This window comes from Ruditapes philippinarum, unplaced genomic scaffold, assembly GCF_026571515.1.
Source record: "Ruditapes philippinarum isolate M1 unplaced genomic scaffold, ASM2657151v2 ctg671_1_1_1_1, whole genome shotgun sequence".
Lineage (NCBI taxonomy): Eukaryota > Metazoa > Mollusca > Bivalvia > Venerida > Veneridae > Ruditapes > Ruditapes philippinarum.
Genome location: NW_026857357.1, coordinates 189,387 through 206,552, shown reverse-complemented (window position 1 = coordinate 206,552; position 17,166 = coordinate 189,387). Strand labels below are relative to the sequence as shown.

The window sequence follows — 17,166 nt, the reverse complement described above, 5'->3', positions numbered from 1 at the left end:
TGTATTCATGAACATTGAATCATCTAAAGTAAAAGAAATATTTGGGCTTAATGTATCTTATATACATGCTACATTTTAAGACATTTTATGCCTAATACAACTATAAATAGACTGTTTATTATCTACTTTCTCATCAATAATGATTTACATAGTTCTCAAATAAAGCAAAATATTTAGTTTAACTTGTCTAGAAGGACCTGTATATGTATGTAAATGAAATGTGGAAAAAATGGCTTATTTATTGAAAGGTGGTCTCTTAAGAAAGATTGAACAAAGGACACCATTTAATACTGGTTTTCTCTATATGGTCTGTAATTTAAGGTGGTCTTTCAGAAAGATTCTGTATTTTGTTTTTTAATGTCATATTAAACTTCAGTTTCAATCTTGAATTTTCAATCACCCAAATCAACAATGCGTGAATAGTACTTAAAACTCTCCCACAATAGGTCTACATTATTATTTGTAGACCACTTGATGCGAGTATAATGTAAATAATTTTATAAGAAACTATTGAATTTACCTAGTGAAGCAAAACAAGAATTTCATATTCAAATATCCATATAAAATACCAGAAAAATACATCTGTTACAACACCTGGTTTTTATATTTAAAAAATAATCTCCTTTTATACAAAGAATTTGCAATATAAAAATAGCCTTCATAATTCAGTCCAGTTATTCTTAACTTACTTATTTAAAAACTCAAAAACAATTTTTCTTTAAAATCAAAAGTCATAAGTTAAAATGTTAGGTAAATTATGCCTGTCCGGCCACTTCCTGTAGAACTGGTTCCGGGCTTGGTGTTTTGGGTACCGGGATCTGTTTCACATCCTGTAACCTCTCCAAAGCTTTCTCACAGGGTCCCATGATATCCTACAAATTACATAGGAAATAACATTAACACTTATTATTATGGTACATTTATCCCTGTTTCTCGTATTTTCGAGGGCATGCTTTAAACCGATAGAATTAGCGCTTGGAGATCCAAAAACATAATTCTACTATGCTAAGCTCTGATTTACTAATATGTCAAATAGCAGCTTTAATTTATGCAACATTAAAAAGGAAATAAAAAACTTTTTTTTCTTAAATATCAGTCAATCCAGAAAAAAAGTTTTAAAATATTTTCTTCTTTAATTTTCATTATTCTATAGTTAAGTTTTACCACGGATTTACATTACTGTAATATAAAACCGTGGTTTTATAAAATCATAAAACACATATATTTCCTATGATCATGCATCTTACACTTTATCCCTACATGTATATGATATGATAAAGAATTTTCTAAAATGCTAAAATAAGATTATATACTAGTGATTATGTTTATGAATATTTTGGCTAAGTTCATTTAATACAAGTTTTTTTGAGATCTTTAATTTTGAGATACTAAAATATATATTATAGGTAGAGATATAAGTCATATCATATTGTTTGAAACACATTATAGTGTAATAATCAAAATTTTCGAAAGATATAGGAAGGTAGAATGCAAAATGGTTTGAAAGCGAAGATGGTTTTGAAGACTAGCAAATAAAATCTGTCTAAGAAATAAGCATTGTCATATTACAATAAGTACATATTTTAACCAGAAAAAATGATTAGTTGTGCAGATAATGAAGAAAAATGAAGAAAACAGTGAATGAATTTCAGTTACATAAAGACATGAAAAACTGTCATTTCTGTACTTCCAATACATTAACGCAAATAACATGACTTAAATTCCAAACATCATCATGACATCAAAACAAAAATGTGACTTTAATTAAACTTAATTAGAAAGATCACTGTGACCTTGACCAAATAACTTTGACCTTTATATCAAATCACTGTGACCTTGACCAAATAACTTTGACCTTTATATGAAATCACTGTGACCTTGACCAAATAATTTTAACCTTTATATCAAATCACTGTGACCTTGACCAAATAATTTTGACCTTTGTATCAAAACATTGACCTTGACCAAATAACTTTGACCTTTATATCAAAACACTGTGACCTTGACCAAATAATTTTGACCTTTGTATCAAAATACTGTGACCTTTGCCAAATAACTTTGACCTTTATATGAAATCAATGTGACCTTGACTAAAGGACTGTCACCTTGATATCAAATTACATGTACTTTGACCTTGACCAAAGTTAAAGGTGACCTTTGTTTCAAGTTATAGCATTTAAAGGATCTTATAATGATCATGTTAAGTTGAATTTAATGGTGCTAAGACTGACAAGATTTCTCTTTGAAGTCTGTAAAATAACCTATCTTTCATGCACATGTAAGTGGTGATGTTGATGATATTCATGAAAAACATTTAACGTTTTTTCATAACCTTTTACTGTCATTTAAAATGGACAAAATTTTCAAATTTGAAGCAAGTTCATTGGCTGCTTGTCAAAAATCCTTAAAACTAATATTATAGAAGACTTCAGACAGTTTATATGGCCTTGTCTCCTATAGCGCAGATTGGGTCATATAAGCAAAGTTCTGAGCCATATAACTGGTCAAGTCTTTATAATGCATTTTAATAAAATATGAGGTATATGAGTATAGCTAATAATAAAATGAAAATTAGGCTAAATAGAGCAGGTTATATGGGAATGGGTTATATAAAACTATATAAACAAATTAAGATATTTTTCACGCCACACCATTTACAGCCTTACCACATTCTCTTTGAAACGTTTAAATATTTCCGAGAGTAATTCCGGTCCAATTTTTAGATGGTTCATTTCCGACCTCACATCATCTAATAGTTGTAACAGAAATATTAATTAACATAGGATTAAACATTTTCAAACACATAACAATAACTACATAAAGAACATGGACTCTTTTTTTTTGCCATTACTTTCTTTACTATTAATTTTGTAAAGTGGACTTGCCCTGCTTCCATTTTAGAATTTCCCATTATCAATAACAGGTAAATCAAGATCAAAATACTGAATTGAGCAGAAGACAATTTATGAAGCTGCCTTTCCCTGCTAAGTTTGTATAATAGTTTGTCCTGCTTCCATTTTGGAATAGTCAACTGTTACATACAAGGTATTTCAAGATTTCTAAATACTAAAATAATGCAGAGTTGCAGACTGACTTAAGAATGCTATTGCTGATTGGATCTTAAGCTCTATAACCCAAGTTAGTGATCACAATGAAAAGTCCATGTTCTTTATTCTGTAACGCTTGCTAAAATAATGAAAGGAACATTACAATTCTATTCTATTCTTACTCAAGAATTCAAGTAGATTATCAAATCCTTAAAGAAATAACAATTACTAATTCAAATGTATCAAAAAGTGTCCTTGTTTTAAGATTAAAGGGAATGCATAGAACTAGTCACAATTTCTTGACATCTGATTGGTTAATTTCAAATACAAAATTTGAAATTAACCAATAGCAGATATACTATTCAAGACTGGTTCCCTATGTTGCTTGAATTCATGAATTTCCTGAATTCTGAATAAAACACTACATTATAAGCAACTGAACAGATGCTATACTTTAAATAAAACTAGACCTATCACTGAAGGTGATTAATACCCCCACCAGCATTTTTGACTTTTTGGAAAAAAAGTAGTCTGAAGAAAAAATTTGAACGCAAACTATCAACTGTGTACAAAGAAATATTTCAATTAATTGTAATCGCAACTGCGGTCTCGAAATAAGCTTGCTATACACCAAGTTTGATTACAATATCTCATTCCTAACTCTAGTTATTGTCCGGAAACAATTTTTTCTATTTTTAGTAACACTTTAACGGTGACCTTGACCCTAGGGGGTCGAAATGCAATACCAACCCAGGTCTTCATTTAAACTTCCTATACACCAAATTAGATTACAATATCTCATTCCTAACTCTAGTTATTGTCCAAAAACTATTTTTCTATTTTTGCGTAACGGTGACCTTGACCTTAACCCCAGGGAGCAAAAAAGCAATACCAACCAAGGTCTTCATATAAGCTTGTTATACGCCAAGTTTCATAACAATATCTTATTCCTAACTCTAGTTATTGTCCGGAAACCATATTTCTATTTTTAGTAACGGTGACCTTAACCTTAACCACAGGGGGCCCAAATGCAATACCAACCCAGGTCTTTATATAAGCTTGCTATAGGCCAAGTTTGATAACAATATCTCATTCCTAACTCTTAGTTATTGTCCGGAAACCATTTTTCTATTTTAAGTAACGATGACCTTGACCCCAGGGGGTCCAAATGCAATACCAACCCAGGTCTTCATATAAGCTTGCTATTCACCAAGTTTGATTACAGTATCTCATTCCTAAGTCAAGTTATTGTCCGGAAACCATTTTTCTATTTTTAGTAACGGTGACCTTGACCTTGACCCCAGGGGGCCCAAATGCAATACCAACCCAGGTCTTTATATAAGCTTGCTATAGGCCAAGTTTGATAACAATATCTCATTCCTAACTCTAGTTATTGTCCGCAAACCATTTTTCTATTTTTAGAAACCATTTTTCTATTTTTAGTAACGGTGACCTTGACCTTGACCCCAGGGGGCCCAAATGCAATTCCAACCCAGGTCTTTATATAAGCTTGCTATAGGCCAAGTTTGATAACAATATCTCATTCCTAACTCTAGTTATTGTCCGGCAACCATTTTTCTATTTTTAGTAACGGTAACCTTGACCCCAGGGGGTCCAAATGCAATACCAACCGGAGTTTCCACATAAGGTTGCTATATACCAAGTTTGATTACAATACCTCATTCCAAACTCTAGTTATCGTCTGGAAACCATGATGTGGACCGACCGACGGACCGACAAGCTGACTCCTATATACCCCCCCTAAACTTCGTTTGTGGGGGTATAATAAATGACGAAGATTTTGTTGTTATTGTCATAATTTTTTCTTGTGTTACATGTATTTGTATTTCCACTTCTGTTGCTATAGAGCTGATAATCTACTTGAGTGTTGGTGGTTAACTTTGCAGTACATATTTTCTTTTCACCTGTCAAACACACTTACCATTACCATACAGTAAAACATTCAACACTTTACATAAAACCTCTACCAACTGCTTTTTATGTATACAAAATAACTCAAACATAGAGAATATACTACAAAATAACTTAAACATAGAGAATATACTGCTAAGTGGTTAAATCAAGAAGACAGCTCCCCTGTCCGTACTCTACCCCCCTTGCCGCCCTAATAAACAACCAGGTCCCTCTTATTTGAGGAAGCTTTCAATCTAAGTGATGAACTGTTGGTGGTTCCACCCAGGTGCCTGCTCAGTTCTGAAATAATGCACAGAGGGGCACCCGAGATCTTCCTGGAAATGCCCCATGACCTATACTGTGTTGGTGTGACGGAAAACCCATGGGAAAAAAAAGAAGAAAAACATCAAATATTTTACAGCTAGCACTGATTTGTTTGTTTGTTTGATTGGGTTTAAGGTCACATCGACACAGTATAGGTCATATCGTAACATTCCAGCTTTACTGTGTGAGGAAGACCTCAGGTGCCCCTCCGTGCATTATTTCAGGCACGAACGGGCACCTGAGTAGAACCACCGACGTTCCGTAAGCTAGCTGGATAGCTTCCGCACATTAAAGAATCCAAGTCCCTGTCCAGATTCGAACCCACAGCGGTGAGGGGCAAGTGGTTCGAAGTCAATGACCTTAACCACTCGGCCACGGATGCCCCACTAGCACAGATGCTTCTGTCAGTGTTCTCATCAGAATTTAAATCCATTTAAAAGAAGATAGGGGCTAAAGATTGGATATCAGTTACATTTACGTAACTTTGCTAGACCGCTAGTCATCCGGAGCAACCATGCACTATATACTCATTGTTTAAGCTATCATCATATTGTACCTTTTCCAAAATACAAAGAAAAAAACCAACATTGCTCAAATCTCACCTTATTTAATCTAAACTTTTTCGTAACCTCTTTGATTTGTTCAAACACGTTATAACTTTTTAAATCTGTGCAGATATCAACTGGGAACGAAAAGATAGAGTTATATGTACAGGCAACAGATTAAGATGACATAATTAAGGAAATGATAGAAAGAAAAATGTAAGAATAGAAAAGTAATAAGAAAAAAAAGGAACAGCAAAACAAAAACAAAAAGATAGAAAGAAATAGCAAAATAATAAAAGAATTAAAGAATGAAAGGTATAAAGAAAGTCAGAAAGATTGAACAAAAGAAACACAGAATGAACAATGAAACCACTAATAGAATAGTGAATTAGAGAGAAATACACTGTAATAAGAATTGGAAAAGGAGAAAGAATAAGAAATATGAAAGAAAAGTATACAAGACGTGCAGTCTATAAAAACTCTAAATGGTATTCAGACAAGAGCCCATTGACCAAAATCCCATTCTTTATATAAAACGACAAACAGCTCCACAATGGGTTGACAAAAGCCCCACTCGTGGTTTTCAGAAAAGAGCCTTGCCATGGTATTCAGACAAAAGCCTCACTGTGGTATTAAGACAATAGCCCCATTGTGATATTCAGACAAAAAACCTATTGCAGTATTCAGACAAAAGCCCATTTGTGGTTTTCTGGTAATTTTCCAAAAAAAAAGCATCAACAGGGTATTCAGACAGTAGCCCCATTGTGGTATTCAGACAATAGCCCCATTGTGGTATTCAGACAAAAGCCCCATTGTGGTATTCAGACAAAAGCCCCATTCTGGTATTCAGACAAAAACCCAATTGTGGTATTCAGACAGAAGCCCAATCATGGTATTTAGACAATAGCCTCATTCTGGTATTCAGACAAAGCCCCATGGTAAGCCTCTTGACTACAATCTCCTAAGCTTCAAAATTCAGAAATATTTAAAAAAATAACTCAGTAGGCAGACAAAAAACCTCTTTAGTATTGATGGCATATAGGCAAGCCATAACCATTCCTTGTATACAGAAAATTATTTCTAAATCTATATAATTACAGTAAAATGGACATACCATACTCTGCTAATTCCATTAATAATGTTACAACACTTTCCACGACCTCCGCATTGTCCTTGTGTAGTTCATAAGTCTTCATAATTATAGGTATACCAGCAATGTGGGTGTTCCCTGGCCCCTCATTGGTTAACACTCTATAGGCTGACTCCTCTGTAGTTATATATAATAAATTACATGTAGTTAATAAAAACATTTAAATTGTCAACTTGGTGCAGTAATGGGTTAACTCCTTATATAATTTAATGGGAGTTAACCAGTTACTGCACTAAGGTGATGTAATGGCATACATCACTGCAACACCACAAGTTTCCCTCATTGTAACTGCAAAGGTCACACATATGAAAATTCATATGGGAAATGTACCAGTAGTCAAACACATGAACCCAGAAAGTCACCAAATATGGGTCGATTGCTTTTATTGAGACCTTTACAATAGATGAACAAAAAGATTATTTTTCATGAAATTAGATGAAATGCACCTGTTTAAGGCACATTATGCCATAGAAATTAATAAATTTTCACCATGTCAGGCATTATGTGAAGTCGATAGCACGTAGACTGGAGAAAGATTTCAATGAGCTTGTGACTTACATTATAGAAGCGATATATATAGGTGTCCAGCATTAAGGCCAAAGGTTGATACTTATGACAAGTTGAAAAAAATATTTTTGATTTCTAACCGGTACTGTCTTAGCTTATCCATTTCAGCTAAATTATGATGAAAGCTTATAGCTTACTTACTTTGAAGTCTCTGTTCCTTGAACCTACTTGTGCACATGCGTTATGAGGAAACACTATCCCTTGGTTTGAAAAGCAGAAACGCTATCCCCTACCCAACAGTAAGTATAAAACAATAAATGATACAAAAAAAAAGAAATGTAACAACAAAATCATACCATCTATTTCTACCAAACTAGCCAGTGCAAGGCAAGCATTTTTAACGACCTTGGAATTCTTCCCGTGTGTTTTGATTGTCTCTATCAGCAGACCCACCCCGTCTAAATCACAAATTATTTCTAGATTCTCCTCTGAAACAAGAAAGAAACAATTATTAAACATTGAAAAGTTTTGGTAAAAATGTTATCTACATTAGATTGTTATCATTTTCAAATATCATCATTAAAATCATCATCATTGTTGTTGTTGTAATGATGATGATGATCATCATCATCATCACCAGCACTACTTATCATCATCATTATAATCATCATCATCATTATAGTCATCATCATCATTGTAATCATCATCAACACAACCACTACTTAACATCATCACTATGACACCAGATAAATAATATAGGATTTTCTAACTTCAAAAAGGGCCAAAATTCTGTCACAATCCATGTTTGAGTTATGGGCCTCAGACAGTGACCTGTAATAATCTCAAATAAGAATGTGAACTTTCAATCGGGTCCCTTCAGTAGTTTTGAAGATTTGCAAGCAAAAATTAAACAAGAGGGCCATGATGGCCCTGAAGTCGCTCACCTGTATATAGGCCCCCAGAGCGGGGCCAGTTTAAACCCCCCGGCTTTTATTTGAACAAACTTAGTAGACACCCATTAGAAGATGTTTCATGCTACACATCTAAGGTCTCGCTCGTTGGGTTTTTTAAAAGAAGATTTTTTAAGTTTTTTCTTTACACATATAGTTAAAAACAATGACACCCCTGGAGCCAGTTTTGACCCCAGGGCTTTTATTTGAACAATCTTTGTAGACACTTACTAGAAAATGTTTCATGCTTAATATCTAAACTCTAGCTATTCGAGTTTTTCAAAGAAGATTTTTAAGTTTTTGCTATACACATATAAGGAAAATCAATGTCCCCCGGGGCGGGGCCAATTTTGACCCAAGGGCTTTTATTTGAACAAACTTTGTAGAAGCTCACTAGAAGATGCTTCATGCTTAATATTTAAACTCTAGCTCTTTGAGTTTTTTCAAAGAAGATTTTTTAAAGTTTTTGCTATACACATATAAGGAAAATGAATGACCCCCGGGGTGGGGCCAGTTTTTAACCCCAGGGCTTTTATTTGAACAAACTTTGTAGACATCCATAAGCACATGTTTCATACCAAATATCTTAGCTCTAACTCTTTGGGTTCTTTAAAAGAAGATTTTTAAGTTTTTACTATATGCATATATAGGGAAAATCAATGACCCCCTGGGGCGGGGCCAATTTTGACCCAAGGCCTTTTATTTGAACAAACTTGGTAGACACTCATTAGAAGATGTTTCATGCTAAATATTTTAGCTCTAGCATTTTGGGTTCTTTAAAAGAAGATTTTTTAAAGTTTTTACTATATGCATATAGGGAAAATCAATGACCCACTGGGGCGGGGCCAATTTTGACCCCAGGGTTTTTATTTGAACAAAATTGCTAGACACTCACTAGAAGATGTTTCATGCTTAATATCTAAGCTCTAGCTCATTAGGTATTTTAGAAGAAGATATTTAAAGTTTTTTCTTTTGGTTGCCATGGCAACAAGAGTTCTGCATGGAATTAAATTCTTTGAACAATTTTCAAAGGTGACCACCAAAGGAACATTCCTGTGAAGTTTGGATGAAATTGGCTTAGTGGTTTATGAGGAGATGTCATTTAAAGTAAAAGATAACGGACGACGAACGGACGGATGCCGGATGGACGCCAGACGTAAAGCGATCACAAAAGCACACCCTGTCACTTTGTGACAGGTGAGCTAAAAAAGATTGATGCCAACCCCTGGGTGAGTACAATATCTCCCCATACTCTTTAAAATAGTCGAGCTAAAAATTCTTTCCTTGGTCAATATGACATGCTGCTTATGTCAATATCACATAATATTTTGTTCACACAAAAACTTCAACTGTGTGCCAATGATGACGACCAGACGCCAATCATGACGACCAGACGCCAATCATGACGACCAGACGCCAATCATGACGACCAGACGCCAATCATGACGACCAGACGCCAATCATGACGACCAGACGCCAATGGTGACTGGATGCCAATGATGACTACCAGACACCAATGATGACAACTGAGTGTGTACAATTGCTGCCCCTATTTTGGGTGTGTACTATTGCTCGAAACCTCGCGCTTAAATAATGCAAACAAGACAAGGTATTATCATTATCATTTCATCATACAAAATACTTAAACAAGAGGGCCATGATGGCCCTAGATCGCTCACCTGAATTATCAAACTCATCCAAACAATTACCTAGACAAGCATTCTGACCAAGTCTCATGACAGGTGAGTCAAAAATGTGACCACTACAGTGTTAACAAGGATTATCCATATTTGAGCAGTGCGACCTAGTTTTTTACCCAGGTGACACATATTCAAACTTGACCTAGAAATCATCAAAACAAACTTTCAGACCAATTTCCAGGATACTTGGATCAAAACAGTAGCAACTAGAGTGTTAACAAGATTTTTCTATTTTTAGCTCCGGTGACCTAGTTTCACATGCGATTTCGAACTCATCCAAGCAATTACCTAGACAAGATTCTGACCAAGTTTGATGATAATGGAGTCGAAAATGTGACCACTAGAATGTTAACAAGGTTTTTCCATATTTGGGCGGTGTGACCTAGTTTTTCATCCAAGATGACCCATGTTCGATCTTGACTTAGAAATCATCAAAACAAACTTTCAGACCAATTAACAGAATATTTGGCTCACAACAGTAGCCACTAGAGTGTTAACAAGATTTTTCTATTTTTAGCTCCTGTGACCTAGTTTTTCATCCGAGATGTCCCATGTTCGATTTATTCCCAGCAATGACCTAGACAAGTTTCCTGACCAAGTTTGATGACAATTGAGTCAAAATTGTGACCACTAGAGTGTTAACAAGGTTTTTCTATTTTTAGCTCCTGTGACCTAGTTTTTCATCCGAGATGACCCATGTTCGAACTCATCCGAGTTATTACCTAGACAAGCATCTTGATCAAGTTTGATGATGATTGATGCAAAAATGTGACCGCTAAAGTGTTAACAAGGTTTTTCTATTTTTAGCTCCGGTGACCTACTTTTTCATCCGAGATGACCCATGTTTCGAACTCATCCAAGCTATCAACTAGATAAGCATCCTGACCAAGTTTGATGATGATTGATGCAAAAATGTGACCGCTAGAGTGTTAACAAGGTTTTTCTATTTATAGCTCCGGTGACCTAGTTTTTCATCTGAGATGACCCATATTCGAACTCATCCGAGCTATTATCTAAACAAGCATCCTGACAAAGTTTGATGATGATTGGGTCAAAAATGTGACCACTAGAGTGGTCACAAGGTTTTTCTATTTTTAGCTCCTGTGACCTAGTTTTTCATCAGAGATGACCCATGTTCGAACTCATCCAAGCAATTGACTAGACAAGCATTCTGACCAAGTTTGATGATGATTGGTTCAAAAATGTGACCACTAGAGTGTTCACAAGGTTTTCTATTTATAGCTCCTGTGACCTACTTTTTCATCCGAGATGACCCATGTTCGAACTCATCCGAGCTATCACCTAGACAAACATCCTGACCAAGTTTGATGAAGATTGGGTCAAAAATGTGACCTCTAGAGTGTTCACAAGGTTTTTCTATTTTTAGCTCTTGTGACCTAGTTTTTCATCTGAGATGACCCATGTTCGAACTCATCCGAGCTTTCAACTAGATAAGCATCCTGACCAAGTTTGATGATGATTGAGGCAAAAATGCGACCGCTAGAGTGTTCACAAGCAATTGTGGACGGCCGGACGGACGACGGACGACGGACGACGGACATTCATCGATCCTAAAAGCTCACCCTGAGCAAGCTCAGGTGAGCTAAAAATTAACATACCATCTAAAGAAAGAGCTAGAATTGATGCTGAGGCTGCCTCGGCGACCTCGGATGAGTTCATATGAATCTTGAGAACATTGCACACTTCCTTTACACCTTTCTCCTCTGTAGCTATCTTAACATTATTACCTATATTACAAAATGGAAAACTCCTATATTGAATGATTTACAGTAAGACATGTATATTAATAACACTATTATTATACAATTGCAACAACATTTGTATCAGTTTGTTTAAGGTAATTCTATATATAGCATAATAGATAACTGATAAAGTGATGACTCTGATTATTTGTTCATTTTCAACTCGTTGTGGCCAATTTCCAGTTTTCATGAAATATGTAGGACTAGCTTCACACTGACCCCTCAGGACAACCACTCTCGGACCATTGCAAGCTTCAATGGTAAAAATATGTAATGTTCTCATTTAGATTTGAACCCACAGTTGTGATAGGCAAGCTTTTAGAACTAACAGACATTAACCATTTAGCCAATGTGAACAGATGGATGGATGAACCTACTGCATGGCCACCATAATTGTTAGATCAACTTCCCCAAATAAAAAAATAACACTTCATTAAATTATAAAAGTCAAAACTTTAAGTTGTAGTTCTATGTCATTTTTTTTATTACATCATAATAACAAATAATAAGTTGGAAAAAAATTAACAAAGGAAGCATTTTTAATTTCTAAAAATTCTGAAAGTTTTGAAAAATCTAGAAAAGTGGTGATCCCTCTCATGCTACAGAAACATCAATGTAATATGAAAATTGCAGACATCGGTTTAATTGAATCTTCTCTTGAGAGATAATAAGATAACGAAAAAGTGAAATATCTCTTAGGACCCCAGTATCAGATTATATGGTATTAAATGTCAAGAAAAGGAAACAATTACCATGTACTGTCAGACCCCATAATGCACTAAGACAGGTACTACACAGTTTAGCATTGTTCGGATGTGTTCTAAGAGCCACCAGTATGTCCTGAACACCACCTAGATGTCCAATCACCTCACCTGCTAAAGCTGTAAACATACGTCAATAATGATAATAAATCTTAGCGGCCATAAACTCTATCCCAAAACATAAAACATGCCCCTGATTTGAGAATATCAATATTATATTTGCTCATTTTCGTAAATTTAAAAAGGCCTGTTGCCTACTGGTTATTTTGCAATTGTCTCCATGGAATGATGTTATGATAATAAACATTAACAGGCTAGTTTTGTATGAAAATAGCAATTTTTAGACAGGTAAAAGTGAAGTCGACAAAAGTCGCTTCCATTTGAGATTATGCGAGTCGATCATTTACACTTCCATGCCATAATTGATCAAGAAAGGTCAATTATTGCTTCTGACAGGGGAATGAAAAAAAGTTGACCAAAAAACCCACTTAAATCGGGTAAAAGGTTAATAAAAGCCTTAATAACAAACAAGGTTTTTATACAGTATATATAAAAGTACTTACTGTTAGCAGCCAGGGCCATAAGTAGAGAGCTTGCAGCATACTGTACATCTAAATTATCTTTGTGATTCTATAATTAGAATTATCCTACATGATATTATACATTCCTACACATACATACACATACATGTACATTAAATAATATACAAATATTTTCTTGCATATCAGATATAGTAGGATTATCTTTTGTTAACAACATGCCAGAAAACCCTGTCTTACACCCTTCCCCCATGTACGACAAGGTGCATGCTTTAACCATGCACCTTTTATGAATGAATTGCACTCTTAAAATTATGTCATTTTTTCATATTGAATGAAGTTATAAATTCATACCCTTCTATAAGAAAAAAGTGCTGAACAAAAATATTTGTTTTTGTGGGTTTTTTTTCTGGATTATGATTATTATATAATATGCAAGAAAAAGAATCAAACACCAATCGTTGTCACAGACATGAATATCTAGCTCTCAGGTAACAGGTAACTGTAAAGCGGAAACTCAGCACAGCCTCATTACTGCCGTAAACAGTTACCCTCGAGCTAGATATTCAAGTCTGTACCAGCAGCTGGAGTAAGATCCTTATAACATTTGACAGAAAAAGTAATTCATTGAGAAAAATTTCACTGCAATTTTAACAGAATGGGTCAAGATTTAGGGTAGAATTAAACTTATAAATTTTGTCAAAATTGCGACAAGTATACACACTCTATGATGTTGGTATCTCAACTTTTGTACCTGTATTTTGACACTGAAATGCATTAAACTGCAAACTGACTTATTTCAATTTTCAGGGAAAATTTGATATTAAAATTCAGGAAGACTAAAGGGCAAATTTCTTGATAAACTGTAGTGTATATTGACAATTAGTAAAATTAATTTAATTTCTCTTTGATTGGCTCTTTGAAAAAAATCAGTAAACAGTGGGGGATTTGATACCCACAGTGGTGGATTGAAGAATAATGTTGAAAATAAGGGGATTTATCCCCTAGCCAGATATATGACTTGCATGCAAGAACTCACCTCCATGGACAATGGTAACACTGCTATAACCTCCGGTGTGAAAAGTACATCATTCACCTCAGCTGTTTGATAAAATAATATATTAATACAATAAATGGATGATTTTAACTTCACTACAAACGCGTATTTGTATTTTGTTTTTCACGTAATTGGAAATTTGAAATTCGCCAATCACTCAAATTTGTTGCAACAGTTGCACAGAAAAATTGTCACAAATTAAAGTGACATTATGCCCATCAAAGTGTAAATGGTCAGTCAACAGGGAAAATTATAGAAACAACTTGACATTTTGCCATGATTGTGTTCAATTTCATATGTTACTGTAAGAAAAATATATTAAAATCCAAGTGACCAACAAAAATTTCTGTAAAGTATCAGTAACGCTAAATTCTTAATAATAGCCAGTCATTTGAAATATGTTAATCATTGAACTTGACAGAAAAAAATGAGCATAATGCCAGTTTAATTTTGCATTTGCTCCCTCTATATACTGATTGGAAATCAACAACTATTTGGTCAATTAACATCATATGTTTAAAACTCAATTTGCCCCAATTAGTTGAAAATCTGCCTATATTTAGTTGAAAGTTAAAATATCAACTTACTTTGAAATCAGACATCTTTATTAGAAATATTTTAACCACTAAATTGTAATTTTTATATCAATTGATTTCCTGATTAGTCATTTTTTTTAATTGAATTAATTCTTACTTTCTAGAAGACACAAAACAATTATGTTGAGAGAATTTGTAAAGTGCTAAGAATTGTGCATTGTAAGGATCTTGTTTTTTTTCTCTCTAGTTACAGTGAAATTATTACATTTACATGTATTTCAATACTTACACATATTACATATTTCATATTACAGTGTGTATTATGAAAATTTAAGGATTAATATGTTAATTTCTGTGATAGTTTTATTTGTAGCTTTCAATGCAGAATTTATAGATTTTGTCAAAATGCCCACCTTTTCTCTAAGTTCACAAAGGGGGAATAATTCAGCCCAAATCTTAATTAACAAACAGAGTTAAAGGTTTTTGGACAGACAGTGTCCTACAATTATGATCTCAGAAACAGTAAAGAGTTTTACCAGAAAATACCTTCAGGACTTTAAATGAGATAGTATGATAAACTGCATACAAAACCAGGTATATTCTTACTTAAAGGCCCATTATGCCTAAGAAATCATTTCCCTTCTAGTATCTGAACTGCTACTCATTGCCCTATTTACGGAACCATCTTTTATATCTGTTGCTTTTTGGCATTAAGTACAATTATAGTGAATTTGTATTTTGTTTGGAAGTAAAAATACTATTTTGTTAACATTTTTCTACTTTTATGACAAATTATTTCACATTTATTGCAACCCTTTTCAGGTAACAAGCATTTTACATTTCTCTAAAATCACCATTTAAACATTATAAAATTCATGTTTGCCTTTTCTAAAGAAGTAAAAATTTATTTGTTTATGAGGCATAATGGGCCTTTAAGAAAGGGATATAATTCAGTCCAGTTCCATGCTATAGTTATGGGTCTTGTACAGTACCTACCATTATGATCCCAAAGACATTCATAAATTATATACTTTCAACAGATGATAAATTATGAAGTTACACACAACTTAAAATCAGTAGTACAAAGACACCAGGGCAGATATGGAAAAGTTGCACATAAAACTTATAACTAACTGGTACTGAATAAAGATTTGAAAACCTGGTTTTTATTATGTTTATTTTAAATATTGTCAGACATTTGAAATTACAGGATTAAGATTGGAGTTCAGTGTTTATAATCTATTAGTCAAACATTACCATTCTGTCGTTTTTTGAATGACACTGCTATAAATAGACAGAAACAGAGGTTAAAGTTTGATTTCTGTAAATTAAGGGCACTGATATGACATTTACCAAAAATCAATGGTGTTTTTTTGTTTCATTTACTTTCTTCATCATGGTAAGCAGTTTATATTCTGAAAATAATTTAGTATGTTCAAGCTATGCTTTGTAAACTAAAAAAACAACACAATAATATTTGTACATACCACACATAACAAGACTGTTTAGTACATTACAACCACTGATCTGTATCTCTGCATCAGTCATGTTGTTCTTCATTGCCATAGCAACCAATTTCTTCCCTCTGAAATGCCATATTGATTATATCTTCATCACATTAAATAGCACATAGAGGCAACAGAAATTTAACAGATTTTCTCAAAATAAACTACTACTATTACTATTTTTCTCCAAAAGCCTTGCCAGGGTTAGGCAATCCTGCCTACAAGTTGACACAACACAATGGTTAAAAACAAGTGTTCTATGATTCCTACCAATTCCTCAAAGGATAAATTATGAAATAGTTGGGTAGTATGATGACATGGACACAAACGCTGACCACCACACCATGGTGACCTTTTATGTAGGCCAACTTTGCCTTTTATACAAATATAATAGTCTGACATAAAGGTATAAATTTGCCATGGAAATGAAATTAAATAACTTGAAATGACACAAAAGACATAGTTTTTTATGATGTCAGCAACCTTGGCCATTAAACTTTAGTGGCCCAATAATGAAATGACATAAAGCGTGTATGTCGGGGGTTTGTTTGTGCTTAATTAACTTACACATCAACACTGGTAACAGTCATACTGCCACTTTCCGACCTGAACAATTGGAAGAGTACCTTAGGTGCCTCTTCCTGCATTAATTCAGGCATGAGCACTGGAGCAGAACCACCTATGTTCCATAAGTTCCATAAGATCCGTATAAAGCCTTTTATAAATAAAATATTCCTAAATCCCTGAAAGGATTTGATGCAAAAAAGTTGAGATGTCCATGATTTGAATTTGGCATACATATTCTTGCATATCAGACTGGCGTTTCCGTGAGTTTTACCCATGCCGGAAATTTCATCTGGCATGGGGG

The 17,166-nt window shown here is 34.1% G+C and overlaps 1 protein-coding gene across 5 annotated transcripts in view; it reads right to left on the bottom strand.

Moving 5' to 3' along the window:
* Positions 1–595: 595 nt before the first annotated feature.
* Positions 596–17,166, bottom strand: part of LOC132749466 (serine/threonine kinase-like domain-containing protein STKLD1) — a 40,075-nt gene continuing 23,504 nt past the window's right edge. For 4 of the 5 annotated variants that reach the window (XM_060739213.1, XM_060739216.1, XM_060739214.1 and 1 more), the window contains 9 exons: positions 16,281–16,378; positions 14,240–14,301; positions 13,225–13,291; positions 12,653–12,781; positions 11,757–11,885; positions 7,844–7,975; positions 6,945–7,097; positions 2,667–2,749; positions 596–872 (listed from right to left, as the gene is read on the bottom strand). In XM_060739213.1, the coding sequence (XP_060595196.1) occupies positions 756–872; positions 2,667–2,749; positions 6,945–7,097; positions 7,844–7,975; positions 11,757–11,885; positions 12,653–12,781; positions 13,225–13,291; positions 14,240–14,301; positions 16,281–16,378 (970 nt within the window). In that variant the 3' untranslated portion in view covers positions 596–755. Of the gene's footprint in view, positions 873–2,666; positions 2,750–5,887; positions 5,968–6,944; positions 7,098–7,843; positions 7,976–11,756; positions 11,886–12,652; positions 12,782–13,224; positions 13,292–14,239; positions 14,302–16,280; positions 16,379–17,166 lie in introns of all 5 variants that reach the window. The other variant, XM_060739215.1, reaches the window with a different exon arrangement.